Source organism: Ochotona princeps, chromosome 2, assembly GCF_030435755.1.
Source record: "Ochotona princeps isolate mOchPri1 chromosome 2, mOchPri1.hap1, whole genome shotgun sequence".
Taxonomy (NCBI): domain Eukaryota; kingdom Metazoa; phylum Chordata; class Mammalia; order Lagomorpha; family Ochotonidae; genus Ochotona; species Ochotona princeps.
In genome coordinates this window covers 61573599-61591498 of record NC_080833.1, presented here as the reverse complement: position 1 = coordinate 61591498, position 17900 = coordinate 61573599, and the positions used below count along the sequence as shown (strand labels likewise).

The 17900-nt window shown below is 34.2% G+C and overlaps 1 protein-coding gene across 1 annotated transcript in view; it reads left to right on the top strand.

The window, feature by feature from the left end:
- LRRIQ3 (leucine rich repeats and IQ motif containing 3) overlaps window positions 1–17900 on the top strand; it is a 98330-nt gene that overhangs the window by 25902 nt on the left and 54528 nt on the right. Inside the window, exon 4 of the mRNA XM_058681243.1 lies at window positions 12916–13049. Within this exon, the coding sequence (XP_058537226.1) occupies window positions 12916–13049 (134 nt within the window). The remainder of the gene's footprint in view (window positions 1–12915; window positions 13050–17900) is intronic.

Sequence of the window (17900 nt, the reverse complement as noted above, 5' to 3'; positions counted from 1 at the left end):
CCTGTGCCAAAAACATAATTAAATTTCTGAAGACTAAATGCAAGAACAACAACAACAACAAAGAAAGTATGCAAAGGAAAAAGCAAAGCAGTAATTTACCTGAAAATGAAAAATAAGGACATCAGCAGATTTCTCATTGAAAAACTGTAGAGTATATAAGGAAGTGACAAGAAATTACTCAAAATGCTAAAAAGAAAATGCTTAGTACAAAATTGTTTTGGCAATGAAAATATCCTTCATAAATGAAGAAGAAATCAATATATATTCTCAAACAAAGATAAATGAGTAAGAATTTGTATCTAGTGATTACCTTTTAGTAATGTCTAAGGGTGTAATTTATACAAAGAATAAAATGATTATAGGATATTTGGAACAACAGAAAATAACAAAATGGTAAGTAAAAATGTGAAAAAATTAAAGACATTCTTCCTCTTCTGGGCTCTAAATTATTTAGTTGACATAAAATTTGCTAATACTGATACAGTTCTGAAAATACATAGAATTGCTTATGAAAAGTATTAACCAAATAATTGAAGGAATATTTAGATTATTATGAGATAATTAAAGTTTCTATGCTTTATTTGATTTCATATATCGGTGACATTAGTCAACTCTGACATTAGTTGAGTATGATATATAAATGCAGAGCTGTCACTAAGAATGCACTCTAGGGAGTTACACAAAATGCCATTCACAGAGGTATGAGGTCAACAAGATCAAATAAATGGGAAATCCCAGAGAAACAACAACTTATCTTAAGAAATCAATAAAACTAAACTAGCAAATCCTAAAGAAGTTAGAGACCTAAAAACTAATTGACATTAATTTACAACAATTTTCTTAAAGCTCAGTGAACTAAAAAGATGCACAATTAAGTTAAATAAAAAAACATAAAAATGTGAAGTTACAAAAATGCTAACCAGTAAAAACAAATTCTAAAATGAAACAATACAGTGAACTAGCAAAAAGTTTATTGGTGGAGAGTTTCAATAACAGACTTGATCAAGCACAAGAAATTATTTGAAATTATTTATTTGAAATCATTGAATCAGAAGACCAAATGGATAATGACGCATGAATGGCAGCATAGAAACAAAACAAAGAGAAATACCTAATGGGCTCTTGAGACACCGTTAAACAAAACAGTGTATACATTATGGGAGTTAAAGAAGGAGAAGAGAGGAAACCGGGAGAGAAGTTCCCAATCTTATAACTGTGGAAGAAAATAGATGTGAGATTCGCATTGCCTAGGGTCTGTAAATAAAGTAAGCCTAAGAAATTTATAACAGGACAGAAGATAATAGGCTCATCAGATTACAAAAGACCAATATAAAACCTCTAAATTCCTCAGCAGTCTTGCACATTGGGAATTATTAGGGCAAGTTCAGTCACAGAGCAACCAAGCAGAAGAAAAGAATATGACAGGTCATTTGAAATTATTCAGTCAGAAGTCCAAAGTAATAAGGAGGAATGTTTGGTGGGATAAAAAGATCCAAAGCAAAGAAAGATAATAAAAAAAGTATGGAAAGATGCTGAAAAAGAATGTCTAGTGGAAATGTTTTTCAAAAACAGAGATGAGATAAAGATGTTTCCAGTTCAATGAGAAGTGATGGATACGTCACCTCTATACCTACCTTACAAAGAGTGCTGAGTTCTGACCAGCTGAGCTCCAGAACTTGAGGCCACCTGGGGAGTGAGCCAGTGGATGGAAGATCTTTCACTGTCTCCTTCTCTGTAAATCTGCCTTTCTAATAAAATAATGTTTCTTTTTAAAAGTATTTTATAATAAGAAAAATTCAGATGTAAAATGTTTAATGTATTTGTGATAAAGCATAAAATAAAATGACAGTGAATTGGAGTAGGAAAATTTTAGAGATATGTGATTGCAGTTAAGTTTTTTTTAAAGATTTATTTATTTTTATTACAAAGTCAGATATACAGAGAGGAGGAGAGACAGAGAGGAAGATCTTCCATCTGATGTTTCACTCCCCAAGTGAGCCGCAACGGGCCAGTGCGCGCCAATCCGAAGCCAGGAACCTGGAACCTCCTCCCGGTCTCCCATGAGGGTTCAGGGTCCCAATGCATTGGGCCGTCCTCGACTGCTGGATGGGAAGTGGAGCTGCTGGGATTAGAACCAACATCCATATGGGATCCCAGCATGTTCAGGGTGAGGACTTTAGCCGTTAGGCCATGCCGCCGGGCCCGATTGCAGTTAAATTTTTAAAGTGAATATTATAAAATATTTAATATGGGTCAAAAGAACCACAAAGAAAATAACCTGATACAAAAAAGTAAAGATTGAGTGAGTAGTACTCTTGTAATTTGTAATAAACCTCGAAAAACAGAAAGGAATGAGAAAGCTGTACAATAGAAATTTTTAATAGAATATCAATAGAGATCCCTTGCAAGAGAATAATTATGTTAAATGTAAATTTGTTAAGTTTACACAAAAAAGAAATACACTGGCTGAATGCTTTAAAAAATCTTAATGATACACTTAGTTTATGAACTCATCTAGTGTGGAAATGAAAATGTATTCTTAGATATTAGAAGCAAAACCCGCAGGGAAGGTTGTAATGTCAGATACAATAGACTTTAATTTAGAATTTTTTAAAAGGAGCAGTAAATAGAGTAAATTCAGAAGAAAATTTAAAAAAATCTAAATATATGTGTCCCCAGCATTAAAATATCTAAATATATAAAACAACTACTAGTTGATCACATGGGAGAATAGACAATAATACAATAATAATAGGAGACTTAAATTTCCAGCTGTCATCAATCATTCAGAAAGAAAATTCATTAAGCAAAATCAGGTTTGAATATCACTTGCAACAAGTGTATTTAACAGTTGAGTATTCTGTAATATCCTATCCAACAGAAATACGGTATACATTTTTTTCAAGCACATGCAGGAATATTCTGTATGATAGATAGTATTTTAGATAATGAAAGAATTCTTGACAAGCTTAAGAATATTTGAATCATCCCAAATTCATTTTTCAAACACAATGGAATGAAATTAGAAATTTTTAAGGTGAAGAAATCAGGAATAGTAGCAAATACATAGATATAAAAACAGCTTCCTGTTGAAAAAACAAAATCAAAGAAGAAATGAAAATAGAAATTGATGATCACTATGAATATGAAATGAACATGAAAACACAGCCTGCCTACCTTACGAGGTATGAGAAAAGCAGTATTAAAAAGAATGTTTCTAGTGATAAATACCTGTATGTGAACAGAAGAAAGGTGTCAAGCAACCAGATTTTACCTTTGAAGGATCTGGATAAAGGGAACTAAATATAGGTTAGCAACAAGAAAGACATAATAATGATAATTTGAAACAACTAATGAAATAAAGACTGGAATACTAATGGAAAACAAATATTTAATTTTGAAAGCAAAATTGACAATCTCTTATCCTGACTGTGGTGGGAAGACTTAAAAACAGAAAGGAGGAAGAATTTATAGTTGATTCCACAGAACCTGTAAAAGGTTCCTATCATTTTTATTATAAACGTGCCAATCTATACCACCAATGTAGAACAAATGAATACATTCCTGGAAAAATACAAGACATGTACGATTTTCCAAGCCTATTTAAAAAAAATAACCTAAACAAACTGATAGCAAGTAAGGGGGTTGACTCAGTACTCAGAGTTATCACCAAAAAGAAACACTTAAAACCATGGTTTTGTGATTTCATTATTTCACATATTTAATAGTTATTAATAGTGATTTTAACATCACTCTTCCAGTGTGGGAAAACCTGCAAACCCCAGAAGAGCAAAAAACGAGAATGAATGGGTGCACTAGATATAGGGAGTTGTTCAGAATCATAAATTTATAGCCATATAAGATAGTTAAATTGTGAAACTGTTGCATCACACCGTATCTTTCATTCACAATAGGTATTGTGCACAAATTAATAGGATTAAACTTAAGTTAAACTGTCCTGACCTGCAGGACACAACGCTCAAACCCTGAGGGTGGACTGGGAATGCCGGGCTGCTGGCCTCCGGGCTGCTGGCCCAAGAAACACACGGACACACGTACTTGGTGGAAAAGAGTGCCTCTTGCTCTTTATTTTACTCCTCAGATATATACCTTCTTCTCTAGGGGAGGAGGGGTAGGGGAGGGGTTTTCTGGAAGTAATTATCTTCATGGAAGCAGGGAAGGAACTAATCATCTACATTGAAACGGGAGGAACTAATTATTTGAAGAGGAACAAGGGTGGAGGTTCTATTCTGCTTGCTCTACACAGTATGTTCTGGCCTAATATCCTGCTTGTTGTGGCCCTGCTTGCCCAAGGCAGGCTTTGCAGTGCAACAGGTTTTCAGGCATGCCAAGTCTAAGACCCATAAGTGTGTGGCTCCTAACATGAAACAATCTTGGTACAAATAAAAAGAAAGAAATCCACTTATGTTGCCTGTGATGTTTTGGCATTGGAGGTGGGGAGGGTGCTTATCTAAAATGTCATCATCAACACATCTTGAAATGTTTTCCCTAATCATTTTCTAGTGGCTTCTTAGTATAATTTTTCCTAGTGTAGTATAGGTTTTGGTTCCTGAGCCATCAGGAGTAGAATTTTATATATTGTAAGAGGTAGAGATATAATTCTTCTAAATATGTTCCTTCAGTTTTGCTATGAGCATGCATTGGATAGATTTCTCTTTCTCCAATGCATGACCTGGGCTTTTTTGTCAAAAGTCAGATGACTCTGTGCATATGAACATATGAATTAATTCCTGGATTCTGTTAAATTTCCTTGGTCTATGTGATGGTTTTAACACTAGCAAAATGCTGCTTTTTAAGTCAGATACTGTGATGCCCATAGCTTGATTATATTTTTAAATTCAGTATTACATTGATTATTTTGGGTTCTTTGTGATTCTGTATTAATTTTAGAACTACCTTTTCTAATTATGTAAAGAATGTCAATGACATTTTGATGAAGACTTCATTGGATTTGCAATGTGCTTTACTAGTATAAACATTTTGGTTTGTCCAGTCTGTGAACAGAAAATATAGTTCCATTCCATTGCTTTATGATCCCCAAAACACAAGCATCTACACCAAATTAAGCAAGTGAGATTAAATCAAACTCAGAAGCTTCTGCAGAGCAAAGGAAATAATCAGTAGAGTGAAAAGACATCTGTGAGAAATGAAAACATATTTGCAACCTACATGTCCAACAAGGTTTATTCAAAATGCAGTAGGATATGTTTCCCCAACATCCTTGCCAGCCTTTTTTTTTGGGGGGGGGGGGATGATAAGGATTCTAACTGGAGCGAAGTGAAGCCTCACTTGGTTTTCTATTTGCATTTCCTGATGGCTTGTGAAACTGAACATATTTCTCTTTTATATGTATGTTGGTCATTTGAGTTCCATAGCATTTGCTTGTTTTTAACTGCATTCAACTGTGGTTTTCGTTGTTATTGTTTGTTTGTTTTTGATTCCTGGAGTACTTTATAGATCCTGGATATTAATCCTACATCAGTTGCATTGCTTGCAAGTAGTCTCTCACGTCGACAGTCTGTTTACATTGTTGACTTTTTTGTGTGTGCATGATGCAGTAGCTTCATAGGTAACTCTAATCCCATTTGTTTGTTTTTATTTTTATTTCCTGTGTGTCAGATCTTTTACAAGTCTTTGCTTAGTCTTACTCTTGCTGTAATTTCCTCTGGTAGTTTGATGGTATCAGGTTCTAGATCTAAGTCTGGTTCTACTTTTTGGTGGAATTTTGTATCAGGTGTAAGGTAGGGGTCTGTTTTCATACTTGCGCACATGGAAACCCAATTTTACCGGCACTATTTGCTGAAGAGACTGTCTTTTCTCATGGAATTGATTTCAGCTTGCTTGTTAGAGGTTAGTTGATTGCAGGTTGTGGGTTCATTTCTGGGATTTCTATTCTGTTTCATTCATCTTCAGTTCTGGTTTTGTGCCTGTATTTACAGCAGATCTGGAGTGCATGTAAGTCAGGTATTGTGATCCCAGCAGATATGTATTTTGTTTTGTTTTGATTTGTTTAAGATTGACTTAGCTTTCCAGGGTTTTTTTGTGTTTCCATATGAAATTCAGCATTATCTTATCTATATCTGAGAGAACATTGATGGCGTTATGATGACTACTGGAAAATCTTTTAAAACTTAAAAATGAAAAAGAAAAACACATGCTTTAGAGTATTCATTGGTCAAAGAACAATTTTTTAAGATTTTTTTAATCTTTATTGCAAAGTTGGATATATATAAAGAAGAGGAGATACAGAGAGAAATATTGTGCGTCTGATGATTCACTCCCCAAGTGACCATAACAGCCGGTGCTATGCTGATCTGAAGTCAGGAGCCAGGAGTTCACGCAGGTGTGGGGTCCCAAGGCTTTGGGCCATCCTTGACTGCTTTCCCAGGTCACAAGCAGGAAGCTGGATGGGAAATAGAGCTTCTGGGATTAGAACCAGTACCAGTATCCATATGGGATCTCGGCACATTCAAGGTGAGGACTTTAGCGGCTAGGCCACAGTTTTGGGAACCCAAAGAACAATTCTTAAAGAAAGTTTAAATCATTCACTATCAAATTAAACTAGGTGAGATACAAGTAAAGGCGCACTGATTTAGAAACTATTACAGATGGATTGTGAATGAAAAAAGGGGAAACTTTCCATTAATGGACTATGTTCCTGCTTTTAAAACCCAAATTCTGTTACAAGGCAATCGTGCCTACTCCTACAACTTCTATTTAGTACACTGCTGGGAGTGCTATTGAGAAACATCATATAATAAAAAGAAATGAAATGTACCCCAGTCATAAAAAGAGTAAAGTTCCTCAGTCACCGATGACATGATTCTCCAAGTAGAAAATGCCAAAGACTTGTACATGAAACTGTTAATAAAGTAGATAACTTGCTGTATATGAATACAGAATACAAAAGTAGTGGTATTTCTACTTACAGGTAATGAACTGCCTGAAACACAAATTAAGAAAGCAGTCATATTTATGATAGCATAAAAATTAAAATATTTAAAAATAAATTTAACCAAGTATGCAAATGTTCTGTAAACAGAAAATTACAAAATTTCTATAAAAATTAAATAAAACACATATAAATGAGAAATACTTCACATTTATGTGTCAAATTACTGATAAAACACGCATTCTGCCTGAAGCAATATAAAAACTCAATGTGGTTCCTATAAAAAATCATAGAAATTGCACAATTCTAAACTACAACGGAACCATGAAAGACCTAGAGTAGTTGAAGGACTTCTAAGAATAAAGAAAAAAAAAACAAAAATGGAAACATCACACTTTCTGATTTAAAATTAAATTGTTTTAGTAATTCAAATACTATGTTCTTGTAATAGAAGCAGACACATAGGTCAGTAAACTCGGTAGTGAGCCAAGAAGTACAAATGAACTTTTGACAATGGCACTAAATAAACACAGCAGGGAAAGTATGATGGGAAGATGGGTTCTCATATCAAAAAGATTAAATTAGAGGCCACACAGTGGCTTAGTGAGTTAACCTGCCACCTACAATGCTTGCACCTCATACAAGAACCCTGCAAACATGAACGAATTTCAAAAATGTTTGCACCAAATTAAAGTTATCTTTACATTTTATTTTTAGTGAGATATTTTAAGCCTTTCAGATACCATTAAAGGATCAGGTTTAGTAGGTCCTGCCTCAAAGAACTCCTGTTGATCCAGCCCTATGTCACAACATGAACTTGAAGGACACAATCCGAAGCCAGATGTAGAGACAAAAATATCACCTGTTGTCACTTACATGTGGAATGTGAATAAAAGCAATAAGGAATACTGAGAGAATAAAAAAATGGTGAGAAAGGTCAGAGTCATGGGAGGAAGTGAGGAAATGCTGGTCAGAAGACACATAATAGCAAATAATAAAGAATAATCGAGTGTTAACATATACAATAAAAAGACTAAGGTTAATAATTGTGTATTTTATTCAAAATTCACATTGTCAGTGAACTTTTTAAAATATCCTGTTGCTACTTCACAGGAATGCAGTGGAATAATATCATCTTTATCTTCATATTTCCAATAATAAAAAACAGAACTTTTTGTGATCTGAATGCTAATATCTCATTTCCCAGATTTTTCTATTGAAACTGATCTCCGATATGATAGCCTTTGGCTGTGAGGACTTTCAGAAGTTATTGGTCTCTTTATAAAAAGGTCTTGGCAAGATCCATTATGTCCTGTAACATGGGGGACTATGGTAGGAAAGCATTATGTATAACCGAGGAAGAGTGGTTTCACCAGGAATCCAATCTGCCAGTGTTGTTGTGTTTGGCTTTTTGATCTCCAAACTACAAACAGCTACCATGGGGAAAGACAAGAGGAAGCTGTAACAAAGCTGTAACAAAGTGGTTGTAGAAGCAAGAGCAAATAATTTGAATTGATAACTATGGAACGTTTATAATTAGATGCTATTTTATGCCTTCTGATTGGCATAGTTTCTAGTTTTAATTTACTGCTTTCAATGGACTTAATGCTGATTAAAATAGTTTTATTTACTTTAAAGTGTGACACCACAAACACACCCTGCCTTAAATTTTCATGCTGAGGATGGATTATAATAGGTAATAAGACTATGAATTTATGTTAGAGATTGTCTTAAAAAGTCTAAAAACAAATGATGTGATTAGTATTAGAAAATTTGTGCCTTCCAATTAATTAGTGACTGAAAGTTGAGTCTACTTTTCAGAAAATGTCTCAAATGTAGTGTAAGTTTATTTATTAAGGTCATACCATTTCATATTCCATGCTGTATTTCTTTTTTTTTTTTTTTAAAGATTTATTCGTTTTATTACAGCCAGATATACAGAGAGAAGGAGAGACAGAGAGGAAGATCTTCCGTCCGATGATTCACTCCCCAAGTGAGCCGCAATGGCTGGTGCGCGCCGATCCGAAGCTGGGAACAAGGAACCTCTTCTGGGTCTCCCACGCGGGTGCAATGTCCCAATGCATTGGGCCATCCTCGACTGCTTTCCCAGGCCACAAGCAGGGAGCTGTATGGGAAGTGGAGCTGCTGGGATTAGAACCGGCGCCCATATGGGATCCCGGGGCTTTCAAGGCGAGGACTTTAGCCGCTAGGCCACGCTGCCAGGCCCCATGCTGTATTTCTTGATCTGTTAAGGAAAAAAGATATTTGCAGTACTCTTGCATTTTTTGTTATCTTTACGTTTTGAAACACTGTTTGGCATTGTATGATAATAGACACAACCACCACCAGGGATCATTAGCAAAATATCTACATTTGATAACCTACACGCAACAACAAATGTTGAATATGTGTTTTCTGATCATGGTATCTCCCCTGCCAGGTAAGTATTGAATATGTGTTTTCTATAGTTTAAGCCTTTTATAAGTATAATTTGTTAACCTGAACATAGTATAAGCGAAAAAGTATTCTACTGTTATTTTACAAATGAATTTCTATGAAAAAAAAATTTAGTTTGAAACAGGCAAGTACTGGAAATACAACTCATTCTTTTTGGTAAAAAAAAAAAAAATGCTGAACGCACACTAACAGAATGGCCTCACAATTCCAACTGAAGAGTAATTTAGTGTAAAGCCTATGATCAAAGTTTGGGTCTTAGGTTGTAAGGGTAATGCAATAAATTACCAGGGCTATATAAAATATAGGGAATATAGTGAAGAGATGTTTGTTTAATAGAATTTAGTAGTTTATTAGAGAGGGGTGAGGCAGAAAGAGTAATGTGAATTTGTTTTACTAAGTTGACAAGATGAGGAATAGTTTAATGACCATATAAATAAAGTAATATGAGATATAGATTGGTTTATTAGGGAGATAATAATTTAAGTTTCTGACTTAGAGGTAGAGAGATGAAATTGGAAGGAAGAAGTGGAGGAAGAACTGTGGGTAATCTGCTCATGTGAGGCAGCAAGGAAGGTGACTATTTGAAATGAGTTAGAAAATGGAGATGAAAAAGAAGGAATCTTAGGCTGTCCAGATATTTAAACACTTTTCCAGAAACTAGAATCAGTGAAACAGCATGAAAAAATAAATATGAAATGATTAGAAAATAGAATAGTTGATAGATGGATTGACATTGCTAAATGTTGATGTCAACAATGAAGATTTCTTACTGATGAAATACGCAATTGATACCTGAATGAGTTTATGTATAGGATATTGTAGAAAGATGGTGATTTCAGGTCAATATCTAGAAAGACTTGGAGGAAGTAATTGAGTCTGTAAAATAATGAGATAATAAGGCAATAGAGAAGAGCAATTCAAGAAATGGGCGAAGACATCTGTAACAGGCATTGAAATTTGTTTATCCATGCTTCTCAGGAGTACATATAGCTGGATATTGCGGGAGTAGAAGATATTGTATGTAGGGCAGTGGATATCATATTGAAGAAGCAGGATGAAACCTCACCAACTGCATTGTGTGCAAACTCAAATAACTTGTAACTTCTTTTTCTTTTTTAATATTTATTTGAAGGCAGAGAGGGAGCAGTGCGCACAGAGAAATTTTGTAGCCACTGCTTCACTCCCTAAATGACTGCATGTCCAAAAGCTCCCTCTGGGTCTCCCACATGGGTGGCATAGTCCCAAATACTGACACATCATCCTCTGCCTCACAGGAAACAGTTTGACAATATATGTTTGTTGCCCAAAGGTGGAAATCTGATCTATCATTGGTAAGAGAATGTTTAAACTGTTTTTGGAGATAAACACTAGAGTAAGTTCAAGGTGGAAAAATGAAAGGACAGAATATTTTCAAAGTGATGTTGAAGTAGGACAGAGGTATGTGTTCCATCTTTGAAAGATACAGACATAAATAAGATATAAAGCCAGTAAGAGGATTGTCTATGATCTCAAGGAGGAAATGTCCAGTAACAAATGTGTAAAAGAAAAAAAAAGTTCTCATAGGACAGCAGAAATTGTCATCTGTGATAATGACAAGGTGAAGGTAACTATCATTTCAGGAATTAGAGCTCTTAATAATGAAAGCTGATATAAAAGATGAGGAATATGGCATATGTGCTTATTTGTATAAGTGCATCTAAATATTGACTAGGTGACTTACATTAAACCACATTCATAAATGATAGATAGTGCCTATTGAGAACAATTAATGGAAAATTGAGGAATATGTAACACATACCAGTAACAGTTTGTCATGGATGTGAAGAGAGTTTTAAGGCTTTTCTTCTCTACATGGTAATATAATTTCAAGGAATGGATAAAGGCTAGTTGATAGAGTTCAGACTTGACAGTCTCACTTTCTCTGTTCAAAATGAAACAAGATTTTTAGGATGTTTTAAGGAAGGGGCTTGAATGCATTAATTGCAGTGAAGGTTTGCAGAGGTTAGTGTTGTGAATGGAAGCAACCGGAATGAAATAATGAACTTTCTAATCATTCAAGGGCATTTTGAAGGTTTAAACTGAAGTAGCATTAATCTGCAAGGCTTTGTGAGTTTTTATTTTCAGTTGATTGAGTGTACTATAAGAAAGAGTTTATATTGAGTGCCTAAAAATTGATAATATGCAACGTAGGTACTTTATACACAATATAAATGTTTTGTAATGTGGTAATTCATGTTCAAACTTAAGATTTTATTTCTAAGAGTCAAAAGGTTAATGAAATACAGTGAATCTGTGATTTAAAGTGGAAAACTTAGCTAGTATGGAGATCTTCCATAAAGGCATGATGGGATATATTTTCCAAGGAAAATTGGTGTATTTCCGTAAAAGTGTGCAACATGCTAATTAAGCTATACTACATTTTTGAACTATTGTAAGTGTTTCATGAATATAGGATTTGTCAGATTTGTTATAAGGAGCTAGAATGATTTCAGAACTTTATTGGATACCTGTCCTTTTCACTACCTCTTAGAGATTAGAACGGTTATGATCAATTTTACACATATTATTTTATATGTGAAGAATCTTATTATTCTTTGTGCATATTTTGTGACAAATGAACAGATATACTTATTGTGTGGGGATAAAATGAGGTTAGTTAGCATTTTATCACTCCAAACACTGATAATTTTAAAAATTAATTATGCATATTTATGCAATATAATGTGAACTTTAAATAAATGTATAATGATGTGATTGGGATAATCTGTGTCTATCTCTTTGTTGTTATTATTTGTAATTAAAGATGTCAAGCTCCTGTCTTCTATTTGCTGAAAAATTCTGCGCTTTTATGAAATATAACTAACCAAATATTGTGCTATGCATTACTAACAGCTTACTACTTCTGTGTGTAATTTAGTACCTGTTATGCAACCTTCCTCTAATTCCCTCCCCCTTATAACAGCTTCTTATAGTTACTATTCTATCTTTTAGCTTCCACATATGTAGGAAACTGTTGTATTTTGAATGGAGAACATCATCATTAAGAATATTGCCTTTTGGGCATTTGTTTGGTACAGCACTTAAGGTACCACTCAGGACGTGCCCATCTCAAATGGGAGTTCCTGGTTTGCAGGCCTGGATGGCTCCAATCCAGCCTCTTCCTACTGTGCATCGTGGAAGGAAGCTGGTGGTGATTCCATCCGTTGAGGTTCCAAAGCAACACAGCTCACTCAGTTTGGTTCCCTGGTCTCTGGATTTGACCTGGATATTTGAGGAGTGAATCAGCAGATAAAGTAAAATCTCTGTCTCTCTAGTTCTCTGCCTTTAAATAAATTTAAAGAGTCTTGTATTTTTATAGGAAATTAAAATTGTTTGATGCTACTTAATTGTTTTATAAAAATACTGAAGGAAAAACGTATTGAACTTTTGTGTCTGTAGAGTACATATGAGTGTTTTAATATTTTATTCATGCCATAGGATGGCCACTTTAAACATATTTTGGAAACAATTCTATTACATATAATATTATGACTTTTTAAATACAGGGAACAACCTATGAGGAAGAAATCAATAATATTAAATATACCATCTCAAAAATTAATAAAATTCTGGCTCACACATCACCAGTTTTGATTGTTCAAAGATGGATACGTGGTTTCTTAGTAAGAAAATCTTTGAGGTATGTTTTGTTTTGTTTACCATTTAAATAAGACAATCAATAGTAAAAAGTCATTTATTCAACAACCTGTATTATTTTCTAGAATAATTATTTTCTGCTGGAATGATCTAGTTATAAGCAAAAAAAACCCCACCCTATATGGTGTGATATATAGTATGAAATGTGCTTAAAACATTAATGGTAATATGTATCATGAAAAACTGAATTTTGTAGTACCTTTCTGAACCAGAATTTATCTTTTAACTTCATTTCCACAAATTTTTGTAAGTACCTGTATACTAAACATAATAGTGAGTTTTTAGTATTAGAATTGCAAGTCAAAAACACATTGATTTCTTGCATGCAGTGAGATGTTACAGAAATGTCAATCAATGTCTACAACCATATCATCCTGAATGCATGCAATCTCAATTCAGAAATATAAAACATGAACCATTTAGTAGGACAAAATAAATTTATAAATCATGAAATAATAAGATAATTGTATAATTTGAGTCTGAAGACAATTTTGCAGTGACATATGTTACTGTCTCAGTGTGTGTTATCTTTAGTTAATCGCCTTCTTTTCTTCTTGGAATTCTTTTGGAGTAGCTGATGCCTTCAAATAAAGAAAAACTTGCCAGACTCTTTCAATATTGTTCTTTGGGAAAAATAAGATATTTTGCCTTTAATTTTTATGTCTTCGTCATGCCAAATATGTGAAACACTTTTGCTGAAAGTTGAAATTGAGAAGATAACATGAAATTTATGCCAGATAGGATTAGAACAGATCTAGAGCATAGGCTTTTTTGGAGGATGCAAATTAGTTTTACTGAACTAAGAGTCAACAATCTATGTTAAGGCAGAAAATGTTTGCTTTATCCGTTGTGTATGCTGAAACATATGTGGCAATAATCCAGACATACAAGATTGAGGAGTACATAGCAAAACTAAGGAAAAGACAATGGCTTTAATTTCTGAGAAAATATTTCTACATAGTTTTTAAGCCATGGTTTAAGTCTGAGGGAGAATGCATTCTCAAATGAAAAAATCAATCCTACTGGATTATAAAAAATGTGAAAAGATCTGGCAGTTGCTTACTGGAACATATTTAATTAAAATATCATTTTGTTCTGTTTATATTTGGTGTGGACTTCAAAAGAAACAAATATCTAATTAAAGGACCTCATTTTTAATTTATGATTTCCCAGAAATAAAATAATTCTTGCTTAGAACTGGGGTTCCCTCTTATATTCCTGGGGGTTCCCTCTTATATTCCTGCAACATAAGATAAAAAACCTTCTTCAGGGAAACAGTATATGAAGACTCAAAATGTGTGATTAAGAGTTTGAGTTTTGTAGGCTGAGATGCCAATAATAATAATAACATGTGATAGTAGTTTAAGAGATTAATTTGAATTTTTTCATTTCTCTAAAGCTCTGTTCTATTAGACAAGTTTCTTAGCAGCTATTCTGAAAGAGTATAGGCTAATAATAGTATTTATTTCTGTTTATTTATTAGAATTGATATCATAAATATAATTCACACAGCACATAAAAATGTATATAACATTCTTTTTACCAGCTACTTAAAAATGCAATTTTTAAAAAATATATCTGTCTCCATTATATGGCTCTATGGTAAAATTTTCTTGGATTGTTTCCTTTCTTCCTATTACATTTTATGCAGTCATCACAAAAAATTCAAAAACATAAATATAATTATGACATAATTTTAGAATATTTTAAGTAGATAGATATCTAGTATTCTGAATAATGGATCTAACTCTATCTAAATGTATTTATAAATAGATATCTTACTATTCTGAATAATATTGTGATAAAAATGTCTTTGATATAATGATCTCATGTCTTTTGAATATATACCCAGCAGTGGATTACTAATCCTTTAGCAGTTATATATCTGTTTTCTTCTGATAGTTTACTTAAAATGCATCTCTCTACTATTTTCCATTTGACTATATTAACTAACTTGCTGCCATAGCACACAAGTTACTAAATCTTTGTTAAGTTCTTGTGGGGCTCAGGGGCAAAGAGGTCACAAAGTCAATAAGATGGCGACTAACAGTCAAGGTCACTGGGTTACCTGTGGCGAGCACGATGGCTGCCAAACACAGAGCCCTGAGCATGAACCAGGGCAGGGTCACATCATTTCAAAGAAAGACTGATTGGCCAGGGCCATTTTGCTCACCTACCCCTGGCGTATGGGAGGTGGCTTCCACAGTCATTCTCCTAGTAATTGGCTCCTACTTTCTCTCCTCCTGGAATTCCTGAAATTCCTGGCCTGAGGCTATCCCTTACCCTATATAAGAAACTGAATTTCCCCAATGAATCGGAACTTCTTAGTCAGAACCTCTGTCTATCTGTTTGTCTCTCATGGGCCAGGATGCTGGGTGGCGGGCAGCAGGCTCATCCCCTCTGGCAATAGGGTACTAGAGGAATCTGTGGGGGAGACCCCGTAAGTTCTTTTTCTTAATAGTAGCCGTTCTTGGGCCCGGCGGCATGGCCTAGCAGCTAAAGTCCTCGCCTTGAATGCCCCAGGACCCATATGGGCGCCGTTTCTAATCCTGGCAGCTCCACTTCCCATCCAGCTCCCTGCTTGTGGCCTGGGAAAGCAGTTGAGGACGGCCCAATGCATTGGGACATTGCACCTGCGTGGGAGACCCAGAAGAGGTTCCAGGTTCCCGGCTTTGGATCAGCGCAGCACCGGCCCGTTGCGGCTCACTTGGGGAGTGAATCATCGGATGGAGGATCTTCCTCTCTGTCTCTCCTCCTCTCTGTATATCTGACTCTGTAATAAAAATGAGTAAATCTTTAAAAAAAAAAATCAAAAATAGTAGCCATTCTTACAGAATAAGCCATTTGTTTTACCTTTATATAGTTAGCATTAACCAGCAGCTGTCTGAATGCTAGGGTTGTAACAGACTAAATTTTGACAGAATGCATTGAGACTCTGATATATGTAAAATCTAAGCTACCCAAATTTTATAAATAAGCCAAAATAGTAATTATCAGATTAAACAAGTTTCCTTCTAATTCAGGCTTGCTAAAGTGAAATAACTAATTTTACCAGCTGAATTTTTGTGCAAACATTAAGATTTATACTTTACAAAACATGTTAAGCACAGTGTCAATCATAAATATGCTTTTACTTTGCAGAGTCCCATAGACTTTTCTGTAGCTGCACAGCATTCCACAAATTTAGTGGTTAGACTGTACTCATATTTGAAGACTCAGGAGGAAAGTCAGTTTCCAAGCCAGGGTTGTTTGCAAAGAATCAGTTACTTCCTTAGAGCTAAGGTTCCCATTTCCTTGGTAGGTGCCATTCCCATTTCACTAAAATCATCCTCATGTTCCTTGGTTGTGTTATTCTCCACCTTGAAGATGGTTTTGAATTTCTCTGATATCTTGCTAGATAAAAATGTTCTTTTAAATACTCATGTGATTAGATTAGACCTATGTGTATATCCCATTTAAGGTCAATTGACTAATATGTATTCTTAATTATATCTGCAATGTGTCTAAATAATTATGGGAGTAACTTCCAGAAGCAAAGATAATTCGGGCCACTATATAATCACATTTATTCTATGTAAGAGTATATGAGGTCTTTCTCTGCTCCCGTTCATGTTGTGAATCAGTTCCTATGTCTCTGAGTGGTACCAAGGCATGTGAGATGTGTTTTTTTTTTTTTTTTTTTTTTTTTTTTTTTTTAACTTTTATTTGAAAGCAGAGTTTACAGAGACAGGAGTGGAGACAGAATCCTCTACCCGTTTGTTCCTCTCCAAATGGCAGTTTGGCCACCCCCCATACAAAAGTTTAGTTGGTAAGCAGCTTCAAAGTTCATGAAAGTATTTAGCATATTAATTTACAGATGAAAGAACTTCCAAGGATTAGTAATATTGACTAATGTCTTCAAGTAACAGAGTATGCAAACAAAAAATTAAATGAAGCATTTAAACAAAGGTTTACTTCTTTATTATACTTGAAACATTCAGTTGTTTAATGTATGATTTTAGTCTGATAGATATTTCCTATTAACTCATTAATGATAATTTTTGCTATTTTCTGACCTTCATAACTGCTATTGAAATACATTAGGCTAAACTTTTCCTTATTAAAAATGGTTCTTTTATTTTCTTACTACTTCCAAATGTTTTAATTCTGTTCTTTGTATTTTCAGGAAGGGTTTACTTTGATCATACCAAAATGTGTTTCTTTTTCATAGTGAATTTGAAACTTTGATGCCTTTTGCTTCTAGGATTATTTTTCCCTTATCAATTCCTAGGAATTTCCAATTATTATGGTATGAACAATCTCTCTAAAACTTTTCTGATGTATTCTGTGTTGTATTTTGGTGAAAATTGATCAGTTTTTCAATGGTGATCACTCAGTATATTAGCAGGTTGGAGTATAGCAAAGGTCATTCTTAAAGACTAACGTCTGTTTTTTACAAACTTCAACTTGAATTTTGTTTATTGTTCTGTACCCTTAGCGCTTATCAGAAGGATGATCATATATTTTTTGAATTTCTGTCTTTAAAATTTTTCAGCCTTTTTCCTAATTTATGTCTTATGGATTTTTTACATCATGCTCTTTTATGGAGAGCTTGGCAATACTGTTTTAACTTAAAAGATCATATCTGAGGCATGAGGTATTTTAGTTTGCTATCATACATATCATCAGCTATAGTGGGAAGTTGGCTGCGTATTGTTTATTCCAGAGGTCACAGAAAAATCTTCAGTGACCAAATTAAATGTTTGAGCCATGTGATTTATTTAATCAACTTTAAAATAAAAAATTAAGCAGATATGAAGATGTTGATAAAGGCAGATTAAAAGAAATCAAATTA